Source organism: Battus philenor, unplaced genomic scaffold (genome assembly GCF_028537555.1).
Source record: "Battus philenor isolate CCGP_79_NKW_IND1 unplaced genomic scaffold, ilBatPhil1.0.hap1 SCAF_20, whole genome shotgun sequence".
Lineage (NCBI taxonomy): Eukaryota > Metazoa > Arthropoda > Insecta > Lepidoptera > Papilionidae > Battus > Battus philenor.
Window position 1 is genome coordinate 10,690,163 of NW_027181683.1, and position 25,291 is coordinate 10,715,453.

At 35.1% G+C, this 25,291-nt stretch overlaps 2 protein-coding genes across 2 annotated transcripts; both read left to right on the forward strand.

Moving 5' to 3' along the window:
- The first annotated feature begins 466 nt into the window (after positions 1-466).
- LOC137923117 (uncharacterized transporter YutK-like) lies at positions 467-17,448 on the forward strand. Its single transcript, XM_068766280.1, has 14 exons — positions 467-527; positions 1,875-2,061; positions 3,077-3,248; positions 6,335-6,459; positions 6,702-6,838; positions 8,527-8,616; positions 9,804-9,965; positions 10,809-10,902; positions 12,880-13,039; positions 13,285-13,496; positions 14,371-14,486; positions 15,339-15,458; positions 16,613-16,673; positions 17,328-17,448. Exons 1-14 carry the CDS (start codon positions 486-488, stop codon positions 17,357-17,359), a joined length of 1,710 nt encoding a protein of 569 aa, XP_068622381.1. The 5' UTR covers positions 467-485; the 3' UTR covers positions 17,360-17,448.
- Positions 17,449-18,609: 1,161 nt separating this feature from the next.
- Positions 18,610-21,958, forward strand: LOC137923074 (uncharacterized). The gene is made up of 3 exons (XM_068766206.1): positions 18,610-19,507; positions 19,920-20,451; positions 21,571-21,958. Exons 1-3 carry the CDS (start codon positions 18,610-18,612, stop codon positions 21,932-21,934), a joined length of 1,794 nt encoding a protein of 597 aa, XP_068622307.1. The 3' UTR covers positions 21,935-21,958.
- Positions 21,959-25,291: the final 3,333 nt, after the last annotated feature.

Sequence of the window (25,291 nt, forward strand, 5' to 3'; positions counted from 1 at the left end):
ACCAACCACTTAACTTTCTGTTTATCAACAAAGGCATAGCGAAATTCTGCGCACGCACATTCCAGTCTTACTTTCGCTTCATTTGAAGTTAAATCATCGGGCGGGAACTGTTAGTGTTATATCTATGTATATCACGTTGTACGGCTCACTAAGTTTCACGTATAGCTCTATACTTAACGTATTTCTTTAGTTTGAATGAAGAAAAGCCTGTGTTTTTCTATATTAAATAATGCGACATGTATCAATAAGGTAAATAATATGTCCGTCAATGTCTTATATCCCTACATATGTAGGGATATAAGACTTTTTTTTTTCAATTATGGTATATTCCCCCATAGATGTCTTTGAGGGAAACCTGCGCCTTGTGGTGGGCGTCTATGGGCTGAAACGTCGAGCTAGCCAAAGTGGCCCTAATTAAGCAGTGACATTTTTGGTAATATCAATGAGTATTGTTTCTCCAGACAGCAGATGGAACACTCGTCGAAATGGGCGAAATGCAGAAAAAGGATGCAGACACTAATGGAGAGGTGAGACTAAATATACAACACGCAAGTTAGAAAAATCCACCAATTAGTTTATATTTAATATGTATATTAATATTTAATAGTACATTATATTTATTATATGTACTATACTGTGTGTGTGTTAATATTAATATTAATATTAATATTAATATGACCATGGCTGTATATACAGTTATACTAAGTAACTATTTTTATGTATTGACGCTGTTATAAACTTTGTTTCGCTCCCGTATAAAACAATGCTTTGATAGATTCTATAATCTATACAAATATATAAAATTGGTGTGTCTGTTTGTTATATTAAAACACGCAATGTATATACGATACATATAATAAATATACATTTTTTTCATTTTTATCTGTCAGTCTGTTTGTTTGTTTCGGCTTATCTCTGAAATGGCTGGATCGATCTTGACGAGACTTATACTGGCAGTAAGTGATCTAATTAGCAGAACGAAGTCACGGGCACAACTAGTCTTCTATGAAAACATCCATTTTCATAAAATTCCTCGCAAATAACTTTATCTTCGTTTCTTCGTTTTCTTTTAAACGGATGACACATTCAGATGACACAATTTTTTTAACATTTCTCTTTTTTTTCTTTAATCATTTTTTCTCACTGAAGATCGTGTCCGTCTACAAACGCTTTGACGGAATCGATCACTCGCTCTTTCCATAACGTACTAACTTCTGCTTTCTTCACTCAATAACAAGGGTCTCGATATAGAGTTAACTTGATCAGACTGGCTGGTAGATTACCACGTGCTTTTTTACCGTCTACCTTATCTGCAAGAAGTAGTTTGTCGAAGTTATAACTTTGACTCGTTGGTAGAATGTTTTGAAGAATTGATTTTAAATTGACGATGATGATGTAGGTTTTAAGTAAGAAAAGGACCAATAAATAACTACCTCCGCTATGCAGCATCAGTCGTGCAATAAAGTGCACCGCCCGCCAGCCTGCTGATAAATGCGCATGCGGCAAACAATGCGAATTACACAACTACCACCGTTAAATCACTCAACACGTGTTTCACCCCTCCACGGGGCATCCTCAGGAGTAATGTTACACCAATTAGTGCCAAACACCAAGTCTTTGCTATTACACGACTGCTGCTGCATGGCTGAAGTAGCTATGTATTGGACCTTTTCTTACTTAGGATGGACTTCCGCAAAGTAACGCCTGAATCCATTAGATGTCCATTTTATCTACTGTTAAATATAACATATCTATTAACTTCGGTGGAGATGTATTAAGTATTCTAGAACATTTTTGTATAAAAATAATTGACTAATCTTTCTTCAGACAGGTTATTTAGTCTTAGGAGTTTATTTACTAAGCAAATGTTACAGGTAATCCATGAAAAGTTGGACTATGAACCAACTGGCTGGCTAGAAGTGACATTGTATAAGGTTGGCAACTCAACGGAGGAATTTCTTAAAAAAAACAGCTCGGCTATGAAGACAATTTCAATTTTCGTTCTCAATGGCCTAATCTTCGGCTTTTTCTTCGGATGCCTATATTACTGGCTTAATTATAGTAAGTATTGTATTATATTTAAAATAATAAAACATAATTATTATTAAAATACACGCTTAGATGTTCATATATGTTTCTTTTACTATTTAAATATATTGATTTAAATTATAATTGCTTGACCGTTTGTCACTGTAATATTTTGTAAACTACAATAACTATGGATGTATACTTCTGCTTATCGCTACATATATTTATATATTGTACTTAAAATACGTAGTTTATGGATGATTAAACTATGTAGTAATATTTTTCCTTTATGTGTTACATATTTATTTATTATATTACATTTATATTCTGTATTTTTAACAACTATAGCTTGTTGAACGCTCGCTCCATATTTTCTTATTAACTAAGTCCATCCAATGGTTTTGTCTGGAAGATATTGAGTTTTGCAACCAACAATCAAATCTGATAACGTGTTCTTTCTTTTTATATTTATTAAATGTACAATAAAGAGTAAGTAAATAGACAAGAATAATTAAATATGTTATTTTATTGGAGGCATTCATAACTACACTTTATTCACTAAACTTGTTGAAGTTAAAATAATACGCAATTTACCTTATTAGCTAGTAATAATAAGTTTTCTTGCTCTATGTTTATAGCTTATGTTTATTAGCCTAACACTTAATGTATTATTGGACTTCCATTTTATTTATTCCTATTTCAATTCGTGATTTGTTATGTTTCTTCCGACAATCGTATCAAATACATCGAAAAAGATCTTTTTCTTGAACCAAGACCACAATGTTAAAAGTAATTGAAAATGTTGATAAATTAACAGTTATTGTTGCTTTTATATATTTCAAAAAAGGAGCTTTGTGTAAACGCATTTTTATTTTTTTACAATCATCTATTGTCTTACGGTACATTAACTAAATAGTTAAATAAAAGCGATTAAAATAATTGTATCTAATTGTTAAATGGTTTTATATAATACCAGCAAAAACTTTACATTCACTTGACCCTCTGTCTTCAAAGACAAGTAACCTTCACTTACTGACTTTCTTGACAGGCGACAAACCTCTTGAGCTCTGCCATGGATTCGGCAGCTTAATTGCCTTTCTCAGCATAATATACTTCTTCATCATCTACTTTCTCGTGGTGAAGAGGTACTTCGGTGGATGGTTCGAGAGGACTGTCTGGAGAAGGGTGGAGAATTTGTGTCTGTACCTTTGGAAATTTGGGTAAGGGGTGTTCAGCTTCCATTTTATTTTTACTTTGCATTAGATAATAAAGCAAACTTTGTTAGCATCTTTTTATCAGCAAATACAAATTATTGTATAATAGTGACAGACAGATGACAAATATAAGAAATATAAATTTTAAAATGCTTAGATTTCGTTTTTAAAAGGTTATCAAATACTAAATGGGTCTGAGTGACACGCCTATATTAGGGCAACCGGAAAGTAATGTCGACTTCTTAAGTTAAATTCACACGACTACATTTTTAACAAGTTTTTATTTCTAATCAACAATATATTCCCTTCGTTATCAACAACTTTTTGCTATCCAGTATATAAATTTTCAATGCCATAGCAGTAAAAATCAATCATTTTTCTGTAAAATATGTCGACAGAAACGACATTACTTTCCAGTCCCCCTGATGTAATAAAGTTCCACAATAAATCTTACGAGTTTAAAATTATTTTAAATTAAGAGTTTAACTTCATATAAATTTTATTACAGCACTTATGAGTTTTTGGTTAATCGAAAAGTGTGGTAATTGGTGTGTTGACTCATTTAAGTGTTGGATACTATATTGTACACATCAAGCATTGTTAAATTTAAAAAGAACAACTGATAAGTTTCCGTCCGGTTTAGTAAATCATTATTCCGAGCCGGAGGTAGCTTATAACCTATAATTTTAAAATAATCAACGATTCTAAAAGTGCATAAGAATGCCTACTCGAATACAGATATTTAGATTTTTTATATACTCTTATGTATTATTGTTATTGGTGAACAGCGACATGGTTGGCCTTTATAACCTTTATTGCAGGTCAATGTGTGGGTTGTCAAATGTGTCAACGTGTAATTATGTTATTTTTATATTTAAACTTCGAGCGTTTGCTAGTTTGATTTGATAGGCGCGTTAAATAGTTCAAGTGCTTTATTTGTACATTGTAGTGTAACAGTTGCATCGGTCAGTATTATAAAACATAAGTTTAATTTATTTATTTTACATTTATTCAATAAATTAAGTGATCACTGTGAAATGGGTAACATTATTTTTATTTTTTCTGTTACAATGCGCCTGGTCAATAACTTCTGTCAGCACATGTAATTCGATTTTCGTAAACGCTTTTACTTACAGCATACTTAGTCTGGCCATAAATACTGTTATAGTTAAAAATAAACAAAATACCATTTTTAAATTTGGAATGTTTCATCTTTATATGATGTGTAGCCACACAATGTATACGGTTTGCATTAATTAAATTTTCGATAAATTGAAATCGAAAAGAATATGAAAGGAACACGTCAAATATGAAGCAAAATATGAAAAAAATAAAAAGTAAAATATATATAACAAAGTTCTAATCAACAGTTCTAAACAATTAGGACACTCGATGTCAGCAAATTCTTAAAAGAACCATTTAACCTGCCACTGCACTTCAAAAGTGTGAAATTTTTATAGTATGTTATTTTTTATGAGGATACTTACACGTTAATAAAAACTAGATCTCAAAATTTACAAAAACTTTTTTAAAAAAAACCTTTGTTCTGTGTTCTCCTAATTGTGCCGGTGTGTGTACTTAAGCGGTACGCAAAGGAAGGACACAGAAAAATTTTGTTTACGGATGAGAATTTTTTTATAATTGAGTAATATTTTATCAGTCAAATTGACCGTGTTTATGCTGACAGCTCTTAAGAAGTTTCTCAATTATTCAAAAAAGTAATTTGGGAGTTATTCTACTTCAATGATGGTTTGGTGGGGTGTAAGCTATGATGGAGTGGCTGAACCATATTCTTGAAAAACATGAAAACATCGGCACATGTGTATCAATAAATTATTTAACAACAGCCCTTTAACAAAGCCATTTTTGATAGCCAAGTATGATCCTTTCAATGAGATTTAGCACCGAGTGTAAAGGTTGATCCACCCAATCTTGGTTAAAAACGAACGTTCCGGACTTCATCAGAGCTGAAGACTGGTTTGCATCTAGTCCTGATTGTACTTCACTGAATTGTGATCTTATCCCACTGGATTATGATTTTTGGTCAGTTTTAGAGCGTAAAGCTTGCTCTAAACGCCATAATAATCTGGAGCTAAGATGATGGAAGGAAGGCGATGAAAGCAAGAAGGAATGAAAGAACAAAATGAAAGATATTATGATGGAAATGAGGTAAGAATAAAAGAAATTGAGAAGTATGACAGCGAGTGAAGAATAAAGATGAAAAATCTGAAAAACTTTTTTGTACACAAAGACCCTGATCCCAACTAATTAGGGGTACGAGAGGCCTCCAATAGCGAGGGCCACAAAAATAATAAAAAAAATAATAATTTGGAGTTCCTAGAACAATCCATAAGCTCGGCAGTAAAAAATTATTATAGACCGATTGCAAGCTGATATTGATAACTAACATCAATGTTTAAAGGACTGTATTGCAGCCAATGAAGACCATTTCAAATAACCTTTATATATTTTAATGATTTTATAATAATATATTGAACGAACACACTGTAACAGTAATAAATGGTACGTAAAATAAAAAAAATGTTTTTCCTTGTAATAATTTTTATGGTTAGACTGAGTTATATCATTACGCTATTTATTATATTTGCGACAATTGATTTTTGAATAGGGTGTACCATACAATAATTGGCAGCAAATATGCTTTATATTCATCCCTATAAAGCCTTTCACGTCTGTAACCAATCACTCTGTATTTTTTTTATTAATTCTAATTTGTATCGCTATTGTTTTATTACAATTTTTTTTTCGCTTTTACTAAGCGCAGATAGTTGGTCGAGGGTTGACGCTATTTGATACGGATCTTTCTTCTCCCAGCTGCGAGGCACGACAGCGTTTTATAATTTTTACAATTTTACTTACACAATTTTCTCTTATGGGTAAATACAGCTAAAATTTATTCACATTAATAATAAAATTTGTGAGTCGATGATTTTCGAAAGGGGTCCTATGGTACAATCACTCTTTATAGTCAAGTTCTAATCAAGTACCGCAACATGACACCTCTTTGTTGTTTGTTAGATTCAAGGCATGGATAAGGTTGTCATTTTTTTAATATTTTGTTTTTCCTTCAGGTGGTTCCGATGGTGTTTCTCGTTGGCAGTGCTCGCTGCGATTGCCGTATTCTTGTATTTCGACACCAGGGACGCTCCTGAAAGACTGATCTCATTGCTTGGTCTCATTGTACTTTTATTTTTAGGTGAGTTATTTTAAGACAGAAGTAGAAAATTCGAGTTGATATACTTTTTAAACTGTTAACATCAATTGAGCTGTGTATGTCAGGGGGACCGGAAAGTAATGTCGTTTTATTAATTTAAACTTACACGACTACCTTTTTAACAAGTTTTACATTAATTATTGTGGTTGACAGGTGCTGTAATTAAAACAAATTCAAATATATTTGTATCGAAATTTCTATATTTATTTTAATAATGATTTCAGGTTTCGCGTTTTCGGCCAGCCCGGGGCGGGTGAAATGGCGCACGGTTAGCATGGGGCTTCTAATTCAATTCATCTTCGGACTGGTCTTCATCAGATGGGAGTCTGGTAGACTTGCATTGCAGTGCTTCTCTGATAAGGTAATATTCTTTAACTGATATGTAATAGATGTAAAAGCCTTACAGGGGTGTATTTATAACTCATTTGCTGTTAATTAATATATGGTACACCCTTTCCAAAAATCAATTTCAGAAATAATGAATAACTTAATGGTAACATAACAACAGAAAAACGTTTTAAAAATTCGGACAGATACATATTTAAATTAATTATTCTTTACTATCTGGACCTATAGACTTTGCACTTTCAAAATTTATTGGCCTGTCGTATTGCAATAGAAAAAATATATTAATGAAACATATTTCAGAGCAATCACTTTATATAGGTTGGATGGAAACAGGTGTAATTCATATGGTTCTGAGTTGTTCTGTTGTCATTCATGTATAATAAAAAAGAATTGAAACACTGAGTTTCCAATATATCAAATATATTTTCGAAAAAAATGCAAAAATGAATGGAACTCATGACAATATCTTTTTTAAAATTTCTATAAAATTATCTATCTTAAATTTGCATTCACATACCTTAATATAATAATAATGATTTAAATACCGGTACATTCTTCTGTTGATATAAATAATATTACGTAGATAAGGTTGGTCAGCTTATCACCAAGCAGTAATCATTAAATCTAATTGCAAGTCACGAAATGCCAAACAATATTAACGATAAGTATAAATTATGTTTATATGTACTGAACATATATACACTTACATAGTTATATAGCAGAGATGGCCAAGCTCTTTGATAGTGCAAGCCATTGTTCGAAATTTGAAAATTTTTTAATACGCATTTAATACACGCATGCGAATTTTTTTTTACAAAAATTATAGTTATTGAAATTATATGACAAAAAAACAAAAAATGGGCACTGAAATTATATATAATGGTACAAGTATATGACAACACTCCTAATAATACTTAAGATGCCGGTTAATTGTGATCGATGTTTAGATTTCAATAATTTTATGGTGGAATAACAAATATTCACACCAGTCATTTGTTTTGATTTCCCAGGAGCTCGCATAGGTTATATAAATTTACATATTTAAATAATTCGACAATCAATCGGAGCCAAAAATAATCGCTCAAAGAACTGGCTCGCGAGCCGCAGTTTGGCCACTCTTGTTACATAGTTTTTTTATATATAGCACACATTTAACGAATATGTGTTACATACACTATCATTATTTTCATTATTTTATCAAGGTGATGACAATCAACTCAACTTTTTTGTTCGAAATGTGTGAAAACCATAGGAGTAGAGAGGTTCTTTATGCTAAATGAAATAAAAGGCTGTGTTATGTAAGCCGCATGTCTGTTCCATACGGAACACTAATTCTAAATGTTTGTATAGACAAAACTATAGAGCTATTTATGCATCTGTCGAAAGACCGTGTAGAGTTCCCACAGTTGCGCGGCGTGTGAGTGGCTCATTGTGGCAACCTTTGTCACCGCAGTTAACTTTAACAGCTAGTCCGAATCCTTCAGCTGTCAACAAGATGACATTTCTCTCTTGGTTTAATCAGTGCCATTGGGTGTGAGTCACAGGTCAGCAATTGGGCGATAATAAGTTCAAGAGTGGCAGCCACACAAAGAATAATTTATTTTAATTTTTATTGTTTTTTTTTTGTTTTATCTAATAAGGAGTCGGTCGTTGATGCAACCAGTTACACAGTGTAATAAATGTCCGTTGTGTGATGTCCAGGTGGCCACATTCCTGTCCTATGGTGTGGAAGGCGCTGCGTTCGTGTTCGGTGATTTCCTGGTCAAAACTGAAGGGGTGTTTGCTTTCAGTGTAAGTTTTAATTATTTCCACGCAAGGTGTGGTAATTTTCTTTATCGCAATTAAAAACTTTCAGGGACGTATTTCGTCATTTAACATTGGTAAGTGAAAGGTACAGGTGAAGATTAGATAAAGTTATTAGCGACTCTTATGCCACCCGTTAGCAATTTTTTTTTAATTTATGCGAAAATATAAGAGTCGTAAGTTTATATTACAACAATTATACAATTTAGATTAAGAAAGGAAAAAGAAAATTTAAATGACTTGAATATATTAGTTACTTCAATATAATTATTGCTTTTCATTCTACTGTCGGTGTGTAAATAGGATCTATTTAACAGTTCTTTTATGATGCTTTTAGCTTCCTAATAGATAAGGTTATAATTTTTTTTAATTTTTCAAATTGGTGACTGGTATAGCACACACTTAGTCGCAAAAAGTTTCAATTCAGAAATTGAAGAAAATGATTTCAGCTCTTTCATTACGCTAACTCATTTGTGATGATTATTAAACAGTTACCAATAATGACATAGTTATAAATTTAATCAAAAATGTGTCGAAAGAAAGAAAGATAGAACCCACGATCTATAATTGCAAAGTAATCATTCACCACTAAGCTAGTGCTTAAACCAGTGTTTATAATAAAATTATTGAAAATACGACGATGGACTAATAAATTGATAGCCTCCACAAAATATCTTCAAAGTTTGAGCGTGCGACATGCCTCTGAAAAATAAATGGCGGAAGCTGTTACGAACTCCGTGACCATATTATGATCGTCATCATTTCAGTAGGAGCCTGGCTTCTCCCATAGATTTCCAGCAAGACCGATCAGACGGTCTGACGATACCACAATTGCTCTGTAAATTATACTATAATATACTAATAATACTATAGCTTTTCATGACCTGGTTCTTTTTCAGCTGTTGGTATTTAAATTTCGTTGTTATTCAAAGCCTAATGAATGATGTTGATGAACTTGATAAAGAAAGTAAACTTTCACTTAGTATTTAAGTTGAGAAGACGCTAAATGCGAACAGAGCAGGACCGGGCGTCGCAGCGATCTTTGGATTCTTCCAACGGATGTGCTGCAACGAGGATATAATGATAATAATGATGACTTTAGTTTATTATAATATTGGATTATGGATATTCTGCATCCGATGTAATCGTTTTAAAGATTCGCATTCTCTCCGCAGACGCTGCCGGTGATCTTCTTCTTCAGTATGCTGGTGGAGGTGCTATTCTTCTGGGGTGCGCTGCAGTGGTTTTGTCTGAAGCTTGGCGATCTGCTGCGAGTAATCACGTCCACCACCGTCTGCGAGAGCGTCATTGCTGTCGCCAATGTTTTCCTCGGGCAGGTCACAAATTTAATTGCTTAGCCTAATTATATATTTCTCACGTGTTGATAAATCGTCATGTATAGACTGTTTTTATTATCATCTACTTTGGATGGTAGTATTGGATACTATGGTATGGTGATGGTAGATTTGGATACTAGAAGTGCTCAATTTGGTAGAAACTACAATCAAGTTGAACTACTTGAAATGTTCTCCTTCAACGTTTAAGAAGCATCCTCAACAAAGTCCGATATTTTTTGTGATAGCTATTAAAAGGATTTTTTACCTTTATACAGTACACTTATATATATATATATATATATATATATATATATATATATATATATATATATATATATATAAGTAAGAAAAGGACCAATATTTAGCCACTTCAACACAGACTGTGTTTGGCACTAATCGGTGTAACATAACTCCTGAAGATGCCCCGTGAAGGGGGGAAACACGTGTTGAGTAATTTGACGGTGGCAGTTGTGTAGTTCGCATTGTTTGCCACATGCACATTTGTCAGCGGGCTGGCGGACGGTGCACTTTGTTGCACGACTACCACTGCATGTGCGGAAGTGGCTAAATATTGGTCCTTTTCTTACGTGTTACAACCGTCAGATTCCTTCTCATTAAATAGCGAAATAATCCATGAATATGTAAATAATAAAGAAAAGGTATTTTCCATCATAGATGTCGATTTTCTCTTATAAATCATCACTCACATATTTATTAGAAATTAGATTTTCAAATTTAAATTTCTCCTTTTTCTTTTTAAGCCCAACGAGATAAACCCGATTCGTGACTTCAATATGTCTTGTTAATATAATAAGCTCATAATAATTTATTTTGTGCCTGCAGTCTGAATCGGTGCTGATAATCAAGCCTTACCTGTCGGTGCTGACCCCTTCTGAGCTGCACGTGGTGATGGCTTCGGGCTTCGCAACGGTATCTGGCAAGTCTTAGTTTCTATTGAACATCTAAATCGCTTAAACACTTCAACATTCGCAAATAGCAAATAAAAAAAACTTAGATTGCCAAACCACACTTTAAATCATATTGCATAAATTTTTTGGCATTTTAGCATGTAGCCAATGTGTACGAATACATGTCCTCGCGTGAGCAAGGACGGGTTATGTTTGATTTGCACCGATTAAACCTTCCCGATGTTCCTACATAAGCTGTATATGGATGGACTTGGAATACTTTTCACTGTCAGTAACGTGACTCCGTCTCGGGGCAGGAAATCCGTTATCTTCTTCCAACTAAAGATGCGCCGATTGTTACACTTAACTTACACATGTTACGGAATCTACGGAGTTGCTATGTATAATAGACAATAGTAAATTTTGATATGTAGTAATCCGAAGAAAAATCCGAAAAAACGCTCATTTTATTTACAGTTATATTATTATTACGTTATTTATTTTTCATACCACTAATTTTCGTATAAAATATACCGTATATTAATTAACAGCAAATGTGCTATATACACCTTTAAATCTTTTACGCCTTTTTCCAATCACACTGTATATGCGGGAAGCAAAGATGAACGAAGTAAATTTAGGTATTTTTAATGCAAAAACAAATAACGACAATTACCCAAATATGTACTCCAAAACACGTTTTTTTCATATATCGGAGAGAGTTGAAACGTATTTTGTTGCAGCTTTCTGATATTGTTCACAATGTTTCTACATTTTTACGTATACAGAGTGATTGGTGATAGGTGAAAAACCATTAAGTGTGTGAATGTATATTTATCGTTTGCTGTAAATTATTAATGTTCGGTACACCCTATTAAAAAAATGAACGGTTTCAGAAACAGTAGATAATGTAGTAAGAAAAAGCGTTTCCATAATGCAAATTACTACATATTGAAATTATTGCTTACTATCTGTCCGTGCAGACTTTATACTGTCAGAAGTTATTGACCTCTCCCATCCAAATAGAAAAAAAATTAAATGTACCTTATTTAATAGTGATCACTTTATTATTATATTAAATACATATGTAATATTGTATGATGTAATGCTGGCCGAAGACGCGGCCCTAAAGATTAAAAAAAGAACGGAATACGAGGAGTGTCCCGTTTCGTTCGTCAAGCGACAGCTAAGGCTGGATACGCTTGGCGAATGGAATAGGAGGAATAAGGAAGGCGAGATGGCTTCGACCACGAGGAAGTTTTTCCCGGACGCCGTGAGGGCCTACCGTATTCTGCGCATAGTAGAGATGGACACGTGGCATAGGGTATTCTCAGAGTACCTGTATAGGTTTAAGCTCAAAGAGAGACCCTCGTGCATCTGTGACCCAGCGGTGGACTAAACCGTGGTGCACACAATTACTTGTCCCGTATATGGAGGGTTTAGAGTGGCTTGCGAAGTAGGAATGGGAGCATTGCTTGCAGCAACGTCGCTTCTCTTTTAGAAGGGGAGGAGAGACGCTATACTTTCTTACGGTTTTGTTGCAGGGTGATGGATGACGTAATTAAGCATAACAAAAGCATGTAACGGGAAGTGTGGCTGGGGATGGGAGGCGATGCGTAAATGTATTATGGGTGAATGTTATATTTTGAATGTGTGCTGAATGATAGAAATTGTGAAGGATGAGAGAGGGAAGTTAAAAGTTGGAGGGGTTGGTTCCTGTCCTGATAATAAAAGGAAGGGAAAAGTTTTTAGTTAAAAAATTTTTTATGACAATTTGAAATTTTAATTTACATCACATTGTTCTTTTTATATTAATACTTAAAAATCTCTTAAAACTAAATTAACCTCATTCTTATTAACTTCTACAACGCGTTGTTCTTTTGGTGTTTATATTCTTAGCCTTCCGTGCAAGTCAAGAGACTGTGTCACGGCAATCACTCTGTGTATTAAAAATAACTAGGCTCTTGATGATTGTAGTAATTGCTGAATACACCGTCTCTGTGCAGGTACCATCCTGGCGGCGTACATCGCGTTCGGGGCGGAGCCAGCTCACTTGGTGACTGCTAGCGTGATGTCGGCGCCTGCCGCGATCTGTTACGGCAAGCTCATGTTGCCAGAGAGCCGTCGCTCCCGCACAGCCGTTGACAACTTGCAGCCTGTCCACATGTGGGTATACAACATCATCATTTCTACCACAGGAAGTCCACCGCTGGGCACAAGTTCCCCTAATTTCCGTTAATAGATTTGGCTAATTTATTGTTAATCGCAAGAGAAGGTAGTAGTAAATTGCTAACACTTTCATGTGCGATCATTGCTTATTGCAATATACTCCTGTATAAAGGTTAATCAGAAATTTTGAAATAAAATTCGGATTTTGTAACAATATTCTTAGTGTTACCCATTGTCACCAGAGAGGACCAGTCTGCGCTATCAGCGGCTACCCGCGGCGCCACTAATGGTATAGCACTAATTATGAACATCATTGCCAACCTGGTGGCCTTCGTGGCGGTGATATCCTTCCTGAACGGCGTGCTGGGGTATTGCGGCGGTCTGCTGGGCAACCCCGACATTAACCTCGAGTGGATCTTCGGCAAGATCTTCATCCCGCTCTGCTGGCTCATGGGTACTTTAAACTCTTCTATTCTAAGATTATTCTTGAATGTTCTCATATGACCAATTTTGGAGAGGAGTTGTGTATGTATGTTGGTCTCTCTCTTATCGTGTGTCTCTCTGCGTCTGCACCTTTCACTGCAAACAGCAGAAGGTGAGATGAAATACCGACTACGAAAGAGGCTCATTCTTCATGTAGCTTTAATTTCTCTTTGTCTCCACACCCAGCGACTGACCGTCTAGAAATGATCTCCTAGTGGAATTTAAGGAGCAACCTCGTCAGCGATGGTGATGATAGCGTTGAAGTGTGGTAGCGAAGTGTTACAGTCTAGTGTTCCTGTATTTACGGAATGATTGAGTAATCAGTATACGTCCGTGACTACTTGTTATCTCGGTGGCGTGAATAAACACATATTTTTATATTAATTCAGGATGATTGGTTATAGATGTAAAAAACTTTAAAGGGGGCGAATATATATCTCATTTCCTGTCATTTAATGCGTGGTGCATTCTGTTTATAAATCATTGATTCGAAACATAATTAACAAAGTAATGATAATATAGTAATAAAAACATTTTCCACGTAGACTATATTGCCACAAGGTAACCTTCTGTCGCTTTCCATTAGAGTTTTACATTGATCACTATACAGGGTGGTTGGAAATATGAGTAAAAGTTATAGAGCTTCTGGTGACAAATAAGGTGTACATTCACGACTTTAAAGCTTTTGCACCAATAACCAATCAACCTATATAAATGATTAGGACTTTGTTTACCGCATCATACACGAGTACAAAAATAAATTACAATGTGTAAATTTAGACCAAGCCTTGTACATTTAATTCTGGATGTGTGGTGATGATTAAATGTCATGTTTTCAACACCAGGCGTACCGTGGGATGAGTGCGAGCATGTAGGCACTCTGGTGGGGCTGAAGACCGTAGTGAACGAGTTCGTTGCTTACCAGCGAATGGGTGAAATGAAGAAAGCTGGACTGCTCTCGGTAAGTAAAGAGAATTTCAAATTCATAATATATTTATTTAAGTAGGTGTTTACACGCACTTTTGAATCGTTACTTATTTTAACATATCAAGTAATAAGCTGCTACCAGCTCTGAAAGTTGATCTCCTGAGGAGAGTCCACCAGAAACTCAACAATTTCTCTTTTCAAATGAAAATTAACAATGTTTAATGTATACATTATAATATCAATTATGTAAATGAATCAAAAAAACAAATTTTAAAACTGAAAAAAAAAGTCCGGGAGGGTTTTATATATCGTATTAAATACTTTCTAGAAAAATCGATAAGGAATTTTTATTAACTTGCGGGTTTTTGTTTCATAATTTCACCATTAATAAAGCAGTGAAACTTGTAAGGCTACCAGCACTTACTTCATCCGAAACCATTGATGTTTACCGCTCATTTAGTAATAACTACTCTACAATAATATTATTAAATCAAGGGTCGTAAAACCTTTACAGAAATTATGTTTCTAACATCGTGCACGGCAAAAGCGGTTTGCGAGCCCGTTGTAAACGTTAAGAAATAAATATTAGACATAATGTATTATGTAAAGGCATTGTATTATGTATAAATTGCAGTATATTAAGAATTTTATTTTTCTATATTTTGTACAACCTAAACTGCTCTCTCCTTCATGTCACCCATTTCCATCCAAAGGATGTCTGGTAGAGATTCTGCGACCACCTAAAGATGTGTGTATAAATTGTAACTTTTTGTTTTAGTTAATGTCTGTGTTAATATATTAAATTTACTTTTTTAATTTTTTCTATATATAGTTTTTGTGTACAATAAAGTGTAAATAAATAAACTGTATTGTAAATCCCCGCTAGTCGCGTGGCGAACTGATCGCGACGTACGCTCTCTGCGGCTTCACCAACCCATCTTCTGCGGGCATCATGATGGGCGTCATCTCCGCTATGGCTCCCAACCAGAGGGAAACCCTATCCAGTGTAAGTCTTGTCTATTTAAACATATATACTTAGTCATACGGAACTCAAGACCGTCATAGCAGTGGTAATATTAAAAGGGGTTTTTCCAACGAGAATTATGTTTTCTTCTTTCAAAACAAAACAGAAAGTTCTGCAAAAATCGTGTCCTTGTCTTCGATCCATGGCCTTGCACATTATCATCATCACATCAGCCGATAGAGGCCCACTATAGCGTAAGACTCTTGTAAAGATATTTATGTGAGGATATAATATACTATATATTTAATGGAATCAGGCGTTACCTCGCGGAAGTCCATCCTTAGTAAGAAAAGGACCAATATTTAGCCACTTCCGCACATGCAGTCATCATTGACTCTGTGTTTGGCACTAATCGGTGTAACATAACTCCTGAAGATACCCCGTGGTCGGGTGAAACACGTGTTGAGTAATTTGGTGGTGGCGGTTGTGAGATTCGCATTGTTTACCGCATACGCATTTATCAGCGGGCTGGCGGGCGGGGCATTTCATTGCACGACTACCACTGCATGTGCGGAAGTGGCTAAATATTGGTCCTTTTCTTACTGAGGATATACTATAATCGCCAAGCTTAGCAGGTGGATTGAGGATGATAGTGTAGTATTATGATACGCAGAGGACTCACCTGCCCATCCTCTGAAAACTTGTAATCAGTGGCAACCCTATATACGAGTTATTAATGAATAAAGTGTGAATTATTTTACAATCTTATAATTGAACCTGTGACCTACGATTTCAAGTCTCAGTCTTCTGCTGTTGCGCTACCGATGCTCATAATGTATATCAAATACCGGGTTTTGATTACGAGCTTGAATATCTTATATCTATAATAATAAGAAAAAGAGTTTTCGAAATTGATTTACTACCTATTAAAGTTAGTTATTGTTTAATATCTTTCCCTGCAGACTTTGTACAGCTTGTAGTTATTAGTTTGTCTCGGTGCGGGGCAATAAATTAAGTATCATTCTATTTCTGATTGATCACTTTGTACAAGATGATTGAAAATAGGTGCGAAAACTTTTTGCTGTCGAATGAATTGTACGTTCACCCCTTTAAAGTTTTACACTGGTCATCCTATATAATTAACTAATATGTAATGTCTTCTCAAAGATCACTAACAAAAATTATTTAATTCTCAGATCGTAGTGCGCGCATTCTTCACGGGCTGCGGTATTTGCTTCATGACAGCGTGCATAGCAGGTAATGAGAATGAATTGACTAAAAACAACAAATTCGAATTAAAATTTAACATCGTTTGTACAGCATCTCTAATGGACCCGAATAAAATACGTTTCACCGTCAATTGTTCACAGCTGGTCCTGGGCCTCCATCTTAGATTTCCAATAGGTTCTAAGTAAAAAAAGGACCAATATTTAGCCACTTCACCCCTCCACGGGGCATCTTCAGGAGGAGGAAACACGTGTTGAGTAATTTGGTGGTGGCGGTTGTGTGATTCGCATTGTTTGCCGCATACGCATTTATCAGCGAGCTGGCGGGCGGTGCATTTCATTGCACGACTACCACTGCATGTGCGGAAGTGGCTATATATTGGTCCTTTTCTTACTTAGGATGGACTTCCGCGAGGTAACGCCTGATTCCATTAAATAGGCAATAGGTTCGTTTCAAGACTTCTTGCATCCGAAGTCTGAACTTTGTCAAGGTTGTCTGTCCACCTTGTCGGTGAAATCATACGCAATGTGCATAATACCGTTTATTATTCAATAGTAGAAAATGATGTACACCCACAAGGTGCACACGTGACCTTGTTAAGGTCGTCAGAAAACTCTGGATATAGAGTGCTTTTATAATGGTGATGAAAATGATGATGAAGTGGATATTTTCCAATTGTTTCAGGTCTCCTCATGCCGGAGGGTTCGTTTGGATGACAAGAGCGAAAATAACTTCTGACTGACACATTGCGCATGTCCTAGTTTAGTGATCCTTATGGACAATAATTATTTATTAAATTAACAATATAAGTAAAGACATTTGATATAAAAAATCTTTTTAATTTTGATTCATTCTGTAACCTATCAGTAGAGGATTGTGACGTGCGATAGCAGGTTGCGGGTTTAATTCCCGAGATACAATCTTATATAATTCAGACTGTGCATTAATTAAATAGGATTACCACTACTCACAAAAAAATTCCGAAAGAATGGATAGCAGTGTCCTCCGTATACCATTATACCACACTACGACTGCTAACCAGCCTGCCATGTATGGCGATTATGGTATATCCCCATAGATATCTTTAGTGCAAGCCCATGCTTTGCAGTGTTCTGAAACGTCGACAATATAGTGACTTGAATCATTCTGAATAACATATAATTAAATTAGAGAGCAATCACTGGCGACAAATGGTTAGCCCCTGATAAATGTCAAACATCGTAATTATAATGCAGAAAAAAATGGAGAACAACTTCAATAATGTCTAAATATTATATAAGACGATTGATATTTTTGTCTGTATTTTATAGTGTAAGCATTAAAATACACAATTCCATTATTCCTCATCATTTTTCAATCTATTCCAATGCATTTAAGATATTTCTCTCCCGCTGTATAACAAGTGAATAATTATATATGTTATGAATATATATGAATCATAAGAATCTTTTCACAAATCAGGCGGACTTTTTATATACTACGTAACTATAGATCTGTATAAACAAATACTATTTAATTTGGTCAAAAATTTAATACAGTCCAAGGTAATTACATTTGAGTGAATAATACTTTTAAGATAATTTATAATAAAAAGTATACAAAAAATGTTTGTTACGTGTTCATGTTCAATTCAAATTCTTCTCTAGGGTGTGAAGTCCAGTAGCCGTTCTTTTTTAATTAATAATTGTATTTTACACTTCCACATTTTTAACATTAGATATTTATGATATTTATATGTAATACGTTATAAGACTAGACTCCATTTTTCTTAAATCGCTTCACTTTACCCAATCAATAATGATGAGATAACTGCATTAAAAACTCCGTCAGTAATTCCAGAAAAACAAACAGCGCACGCAATTTCGTTTTCGAATTGTCAAAAATGTCACTACACAATGCACTCAATCGCGAAGTGTTTCGATTTTATACAAACATACACAAAACCTTTTGGCAAAGTGCATTAGTTATGATACCGTATCATTTTCAAATTTACGCGAGTGTGTCGTTTTATTTCCTTTGCAAAATTCTTTGTACCCTACTGAGCTACATATCAATGTTAGACACGAAACATCGCACATTGATGAGCGACTCCGGTAAGGAGGAAACCGACGAAGAAGTTTGCAAATGGATACCTAAGAAAAAGCATGAAGTGCTCAAAGCCAAGTACAAGTGCCTGAAGAAGCTGTTTCAGATTTACGATGCTAGTGTGATAGGCATACTCCCAGAAGCTCATGCTGTGTCCGAAAAGCGGGAGGAACGAAGGCACTGCAGGCGCCGGCGAACGCACCGGGCCAAGGCAGACGCAGGCACCGAGGTCTCGTGCGGGACTGTTCTCCTGCCGATAGAGAAACGCTCCATAACCACATCTGTCATACGTGACCTGAAACTTCAATATGCAACCTCTGTCCCAGATTCACTGAGCCGTCGCGACAAATTCACACAGGACTCAAAAGACTTCCTATCAATCACGACCAGCGAGAAAGAGTGCGAATGCACGCAAACATCGGAGCTGCTACAGATGCCGTTTTTGATCGTAAAAGATTCGCAACCAAAACCCACACGTTTCCAGATGTTCCTCCAACGTATCCTTGGCATTAGGCGGGAGAAGCCGAGCTGCGTCCTGCCCAACCCCCACGTGTACGCAGCCAGCGACAACAACATAAGCAACCGGTACGAAAAGCGGCGACGCCGGGGGCTTCGGTTCCGCAGACTACGTAACACAAAGAAGATTCACTCGGAGACTGCACTGCGGGAGGGACAGAGTCCCGTCATCCTCACGTACGTGCAGTCCGTGCAGAAGAACTGTTTGATGGACACCACGCCACGGCAGTGTCCCTTTGTGGGATGCAGAACGATTTTTTACGGTGTGTATACTTCACCAGTTTCACAAAATACAAAATAAATTTCTTTCGTTTCTTAATTTAACTTTATCCAATAGTAGATTAAGTTACTGTCTAAGTAAGTGAATTCAAACCCCTGAAGAGGCAATTTTTATAAAATTTTAACATCACCCACCATTCCAATAAAAGCCAAGATTGTGAGAAAATAGGAACACTTTAGGGTTATTAGTTATTCTAAGGATACGTTGCATCAAAGAATCCATCTAGCGGTTCATAGCCTTACTCAAAGTCACTCTGGAATCAATGTCTATATTCGTGTCTCTTATATCTTATTTTTATCTCTTATATAGTTGTTTCGTTATTTGGTAGTTTAAGTTAGTTAGTTCAGTTAGTTTGTTATAACATTTATGTTATTGAAGAACATTGTTGTGGGCAGGTATCATCAACTACAACGATCATCTAAACCTATGCCACTTCACTGACCGCAAGTACTGCTGTCACTATTGCCATGAAGGCTTCATGAAAGAGCGCGATAAATTGGTACACGAGAATGAGCATATCGGTATTTCCAAGCTGAACACAAATCTAATACCCGTACCGAACTCGAGCCGACACTCTAAAGTAGCTAGCATCACCCAAACTGATCCTGAGCCGAAGGACGTGAATGAAGAGAAATTAAAAAAAATTGTATCGTTCTTTGATAAAATCGACGACCCCGAGGAGATACTCGCAGAGTTGAAAAAAAGCCGCCACTCGGCGTCCAACGTCAATCTAACACGTCATTCGTCTAAAACTGAAACTGTGATTTCCGGGCATAACAAATCTATATCCAATTCCCGAAAGTCCAGCTGCGCTCACTTGCAAAAGGCTGAGAGGAAGTCTGTGTCGTCCGCAGACTCGGTCGTATCGGAGCGTTCGATGGAGTCGTCGATAAAATGTCAAATGTGCGGAGAAAATTTCGATCACATGTAAGGCTTTAAACTTTTTTTTCTTTTATTGTATTTAATCGGCAGAGTTAATATCGCTACGTATGTTTTAAACATTTTTAAATTTCATTTTAAAAGAGCAAATCTGCAGATTAGCATTCCAAGCACACAACTATCTACACTGACATTCATATAATATTTAAAATAATTGATGATACAAAAGTGCTGTTTAATACCTACTCAAGTAAAGCCGTTGAGTATTTTAAATAATTAGCAATCTTACACGTGTAAAATATTCATTTCTTACAATGTTAAACATGTAAATATTCATTTGTTACAATGTGTTATAAATTTAAATCAAATTGAGCTCCCTTGTAATGACATACTTCGACTTAAAAGCAACAAGGGTTCAATACCAGGGGTATGAGAAAAAAAACCACCACAACAAACTCAGACAGGCTATTTTGTGGTCACTTTTATAAAATCTGTAATTCAAGCTTTATTGTCCGTTAAATATCCTGCACACTTATATATTTAATGAAATCAGGCGTTACCTTGCGGAAGTCCATCCTAAGTAAGAAAAGGACCAATATTTAGCCACTTCCGCACATGCAGTGGTAGTCGTGCAATAAAGTGCACCACCCGCCAGCCTATATATATGCTATCATGATGATGATGATGATGACGATGAGGTGTTAGTGTATAGTCCTACTGTACAAAATAGCCCACAAAAGACACTAACTTTATGAAACTTTAATAAAACTGCAAACTTGGAAATTAAACGTTTCGTTCTAAAATTTGTACAGATAATAAAATTCTTGCCTGAGTTAAACAAAAAGTTCTATGATCTAAGCACCCTAATCTGTTAAAAGAATAAAAACGTGGTTTTGTTACAAAAATAGTAACGAGCGTCAAAGCAATTCAAATAGCAAGTCTTACTAACCCGTATTCATTAATATTCATCCAATGAATATTTATTGCTATTGTCTAATGTGCTAGCATTTTAGGGACTTTCCCGACACGCAATCACACTTTCAAATCGTAGACCCCTAGACTCTGTATTTCTTATCTGGTGCCCATTTATAGATTTTGGCTTATATTATTTCTTCTATCTATTTGTCATCATACGATAAAAATAAATTTCTCATTTACTTTCTACAGACAACGTTTAAACCTCCACGTCAGCACAGAACATCGCATTCGCAACAGAAACACAAAGTGTCAGAACCGTGAAGTGACTGCCCCTCAGCGATACCAAGATTCGGAAGACGAAGACCAAGGCAGCGTCAAGAATACCGACCGCAGTTATTCAACAGTTCGTCCAGTGGATACTTCGTCTGTTATCTCACAATCTACCTCCGAGGAGAGGACAGCTAGGAGTGAAAGCTATGACCCCTCCACTAACATCATTTACTACTCCTCCATGGAGTCTGTTCAAAGACCCTCGAATATAAACAACCAGGTGAAGAGGGTGCGAAGCGGTTTCAACAGCTACAAGTGGGAGCCGGGGACCAAGGTCATGTGATTTGTTGTTAAAAGAAGCATTTTTATTTCGGTTAAAATATAAATAGAAAATCCAACTATTTTTCACTCCATATAACCTGTAGTAGTTCTATATAAAGTGGTTGGTTCTGGATGTAAAAGCTTTATAGGAGTAATGTATAGCTCATATGCTGATAATTATTGTATGATACAAACTATTAAAAATCGAAGGTATCAGAAAAATATTAAAATGTTATAACAGTAGAAGTTACCAAAATTCGAATTTTTCTTTTCAGCCTATAAACGCCTACTACAAAACATTCCAAAGTAAAAAGATCCCCTTAAAGATCTCCACGATGACCGATCTTGCGCTCCCCACACCCAGGAACTTACCGCCACCCTAACAATGTGGTCTAAATTCGAATTAAAATTATTGTCTTTCTCTTTCCTACTCATTATTATCTGTCTCTGCAAACTTTGTATTGCCAGAATTTCTGCCCGTCGCATTCCATTACAAAAAATAAAATATTATATTTCAGATTCGCCAACTTTATACAAGGCGATTGGAAATATATGTAAAATCTTTTTGACAAACGAGCTGTACATTCACCTTTTCAAAGCCTTTATAAGCAATCCTCTGTATAAAGAATACTTGCCTATTTTTTTTTGCGTTAGGAATGCAGATTCATTATCCTAAACTTTTCATTCTCGGTAACTAATCTAATCGTTCAGTTTATCACTGAATTGTTATTAGAAAGTCAAGTTCACAATGACCTTATTTCTACATAAAGTAAGCTGAATGAGATACAGTCAAAGTACATCGAATAATTTACATTTATTCCTGGGAAAACGCTGTATGCAGGCCGCTTGTTACCGGTCTTATTGGAAATCTGTGGGCCTATGTCCAACAGCTGAAATGATAATCTAGAAATCTGACATATCGGACGCTGTGCTACTTTTTTTCAGTTTTCTTTTTAAAACTTCGTAAATATATTTCAAGTTTAGGAGACATCACACTCACGTAAAGACGGTACATGATAGTGTAATGTCTCAATTACTGTTGGCGAGAGTGTGGGCTGTATAAACGGATTAAATAAATAGCAAATGATGGTGACAATTTAATTATAATTTTTCAAAACTGAGTAACAGGTATGTAAAAATTGACAGAACAAATCATTTATTTAGAGCGCCTAGTAACAAGCTGTCAATACAAAAAGTATATGTACGACTCAGTCAGTCGCTACCAATTATCAAGGTATGTAGGAGAGGAATAAATAATACAACATCTTACAAACCACACATGTATATTGCAGTTTTGATAATTTCTACACAACCCCCGCGGGAGATCGCAACAAAGAACGGCAAAATAAATCGTAACACAATGGAAGCCACGTTTCGAACCACCTTCCGTATACTCCAGTGTAAACACGTACAAACTTAAACACTACAGACAACATAATCATTTGCATAAAGTAACAGTTGAAAATCTAAGACTGCGTCGAAAACCAAATTTATAATATACCTTCTAGTTATATATGGTAATATATGCGCTTATATATAATATCTTATTGCGTACCAGTAAAAATAACTAACAGTGTCTAAAAAATAACAAATGTGTCCAATGTAACATTACACAGTATTGCCATATTGCAAAGCCGGATAATTTAAAAATAAAATTGTGCTCTTTTAAACTTAGGTACAATTAAACCTGTTTTTGTGCGGTGGACAGAGATGACAAAGCAAAATGTATAAAAATATCGCTAGGATAAAAACTAGGAATTGCTAAAAACACGCCCATCTTCCTTGTAGTAAATTTAGGTTTAGGATTAACTTTTTTTTAATTACGGCTATTGTCTCACTAGCCGCTTTTGTCTTCGTAACCTGATATGCAAGACAATTGTTTTAATATTTTCAAATTTGGTTGAAATTTTTATACCGCAAAAAAACAGGTTTCAAAGTATTAGATCATAACAAAATCGATTAATATATAACGTTATCTAATTGTGCAATAAAATATTAATTTCAACTTTCAAACTACACATATGCGCCGAATATTCAATTTCAACATTACAACTATATATGTAAGTTATAACACGTTACGATACATGTGCAAACAAAAATGATTAAAAAATATATATATATACTACATTCAAACCAGTTCAAATGTGCAACAAGGATGGTCACTTGCTCATATGACTTACAAGTAAAATTCTGAAATTCATAATCAATACGTTATTATCGTAATCTTATCAATTTTAAGTGAACTATATAAAAAGTCAAAAACTATAGTGCTACCGAAACCGCTGTACCGCGCCCTAGGCATGCGCGCGGCGTGAAGGCGGAGAGTATCGGTCGCTTCGTTCCGTCAGTTCACTATCAACGTCTGCAGCGTCATTGTCTACTTTCCTTAGCCTCCCCACTTCCTTCCAAGTCGCGGTACAGCGCTTTCAGCAGCCCGAGTCTTATAGTTTAATCGTCTATGGCTAGATAACATTGATAACTTTCACGATGTCGATTTATTTATAGATTAATTATGATAAGACGATTTCATGCCATACAAACAGGTAACGGCAAAATAAAATTAAAAAAAGAAAAACCATTTTTGTATATAAAAATGAAAATGTAAATTTCCTTTTTGAATATGTCAACACATTTGTCCTATGTATGTACCTTTGAACTATATTCCTTAGTACTTATACATAATGATATAAAAATCTAAATAAACAATTATAGATTACATGTCTATGTGCTGCAGAAAAATAAATGAAGGTAATAAAAATAGATCAGGGGTGGGCAACCTACAACCCACTGGCCACCGTGTGACCTATTACATCATTTTAAAAAGTAAATGATAAAATGCTTAAATAAACTTTAATGCAAAAATATCTCTGGCTAAAATGTTTTAATAATTACTTTTAAAAGATTTTAAGCCGGTCAAAAAAGGTTGCCAATCCCTACTAAACGATCATAGTATCTCAAACTGTTACTCTGGCAATACATTTTCTTTCAAAGTAACATATAGAAAAATAGTTCGCCGGGTTAGAATGACTAGTATTGCAAATTGTTGGTTTATAAAAGGTATGTACACACTAGAGCGGTAAAGATGTGATTTAAATGAAAAATAAAATTAAAATAATGCTGCTATTTCACTTGAGCTAACACGATTGCGGATTTACAACGAAACCATAAAGAAACATTAGCAGTTTAGCAGGCAGTGGACATCACTTATTGTATATTCTCATACAGAATACTAAGAACCAAAATAATTTTTCTATTAACAGCCGTTTACAATGAAATAAGCAATAAAATATAAATTATACTTGATCAAAACAAATACATTCATACAAATGAATAAACACGACATATAAAATACTAAATTATCTTCGTAAAATAATAAAAT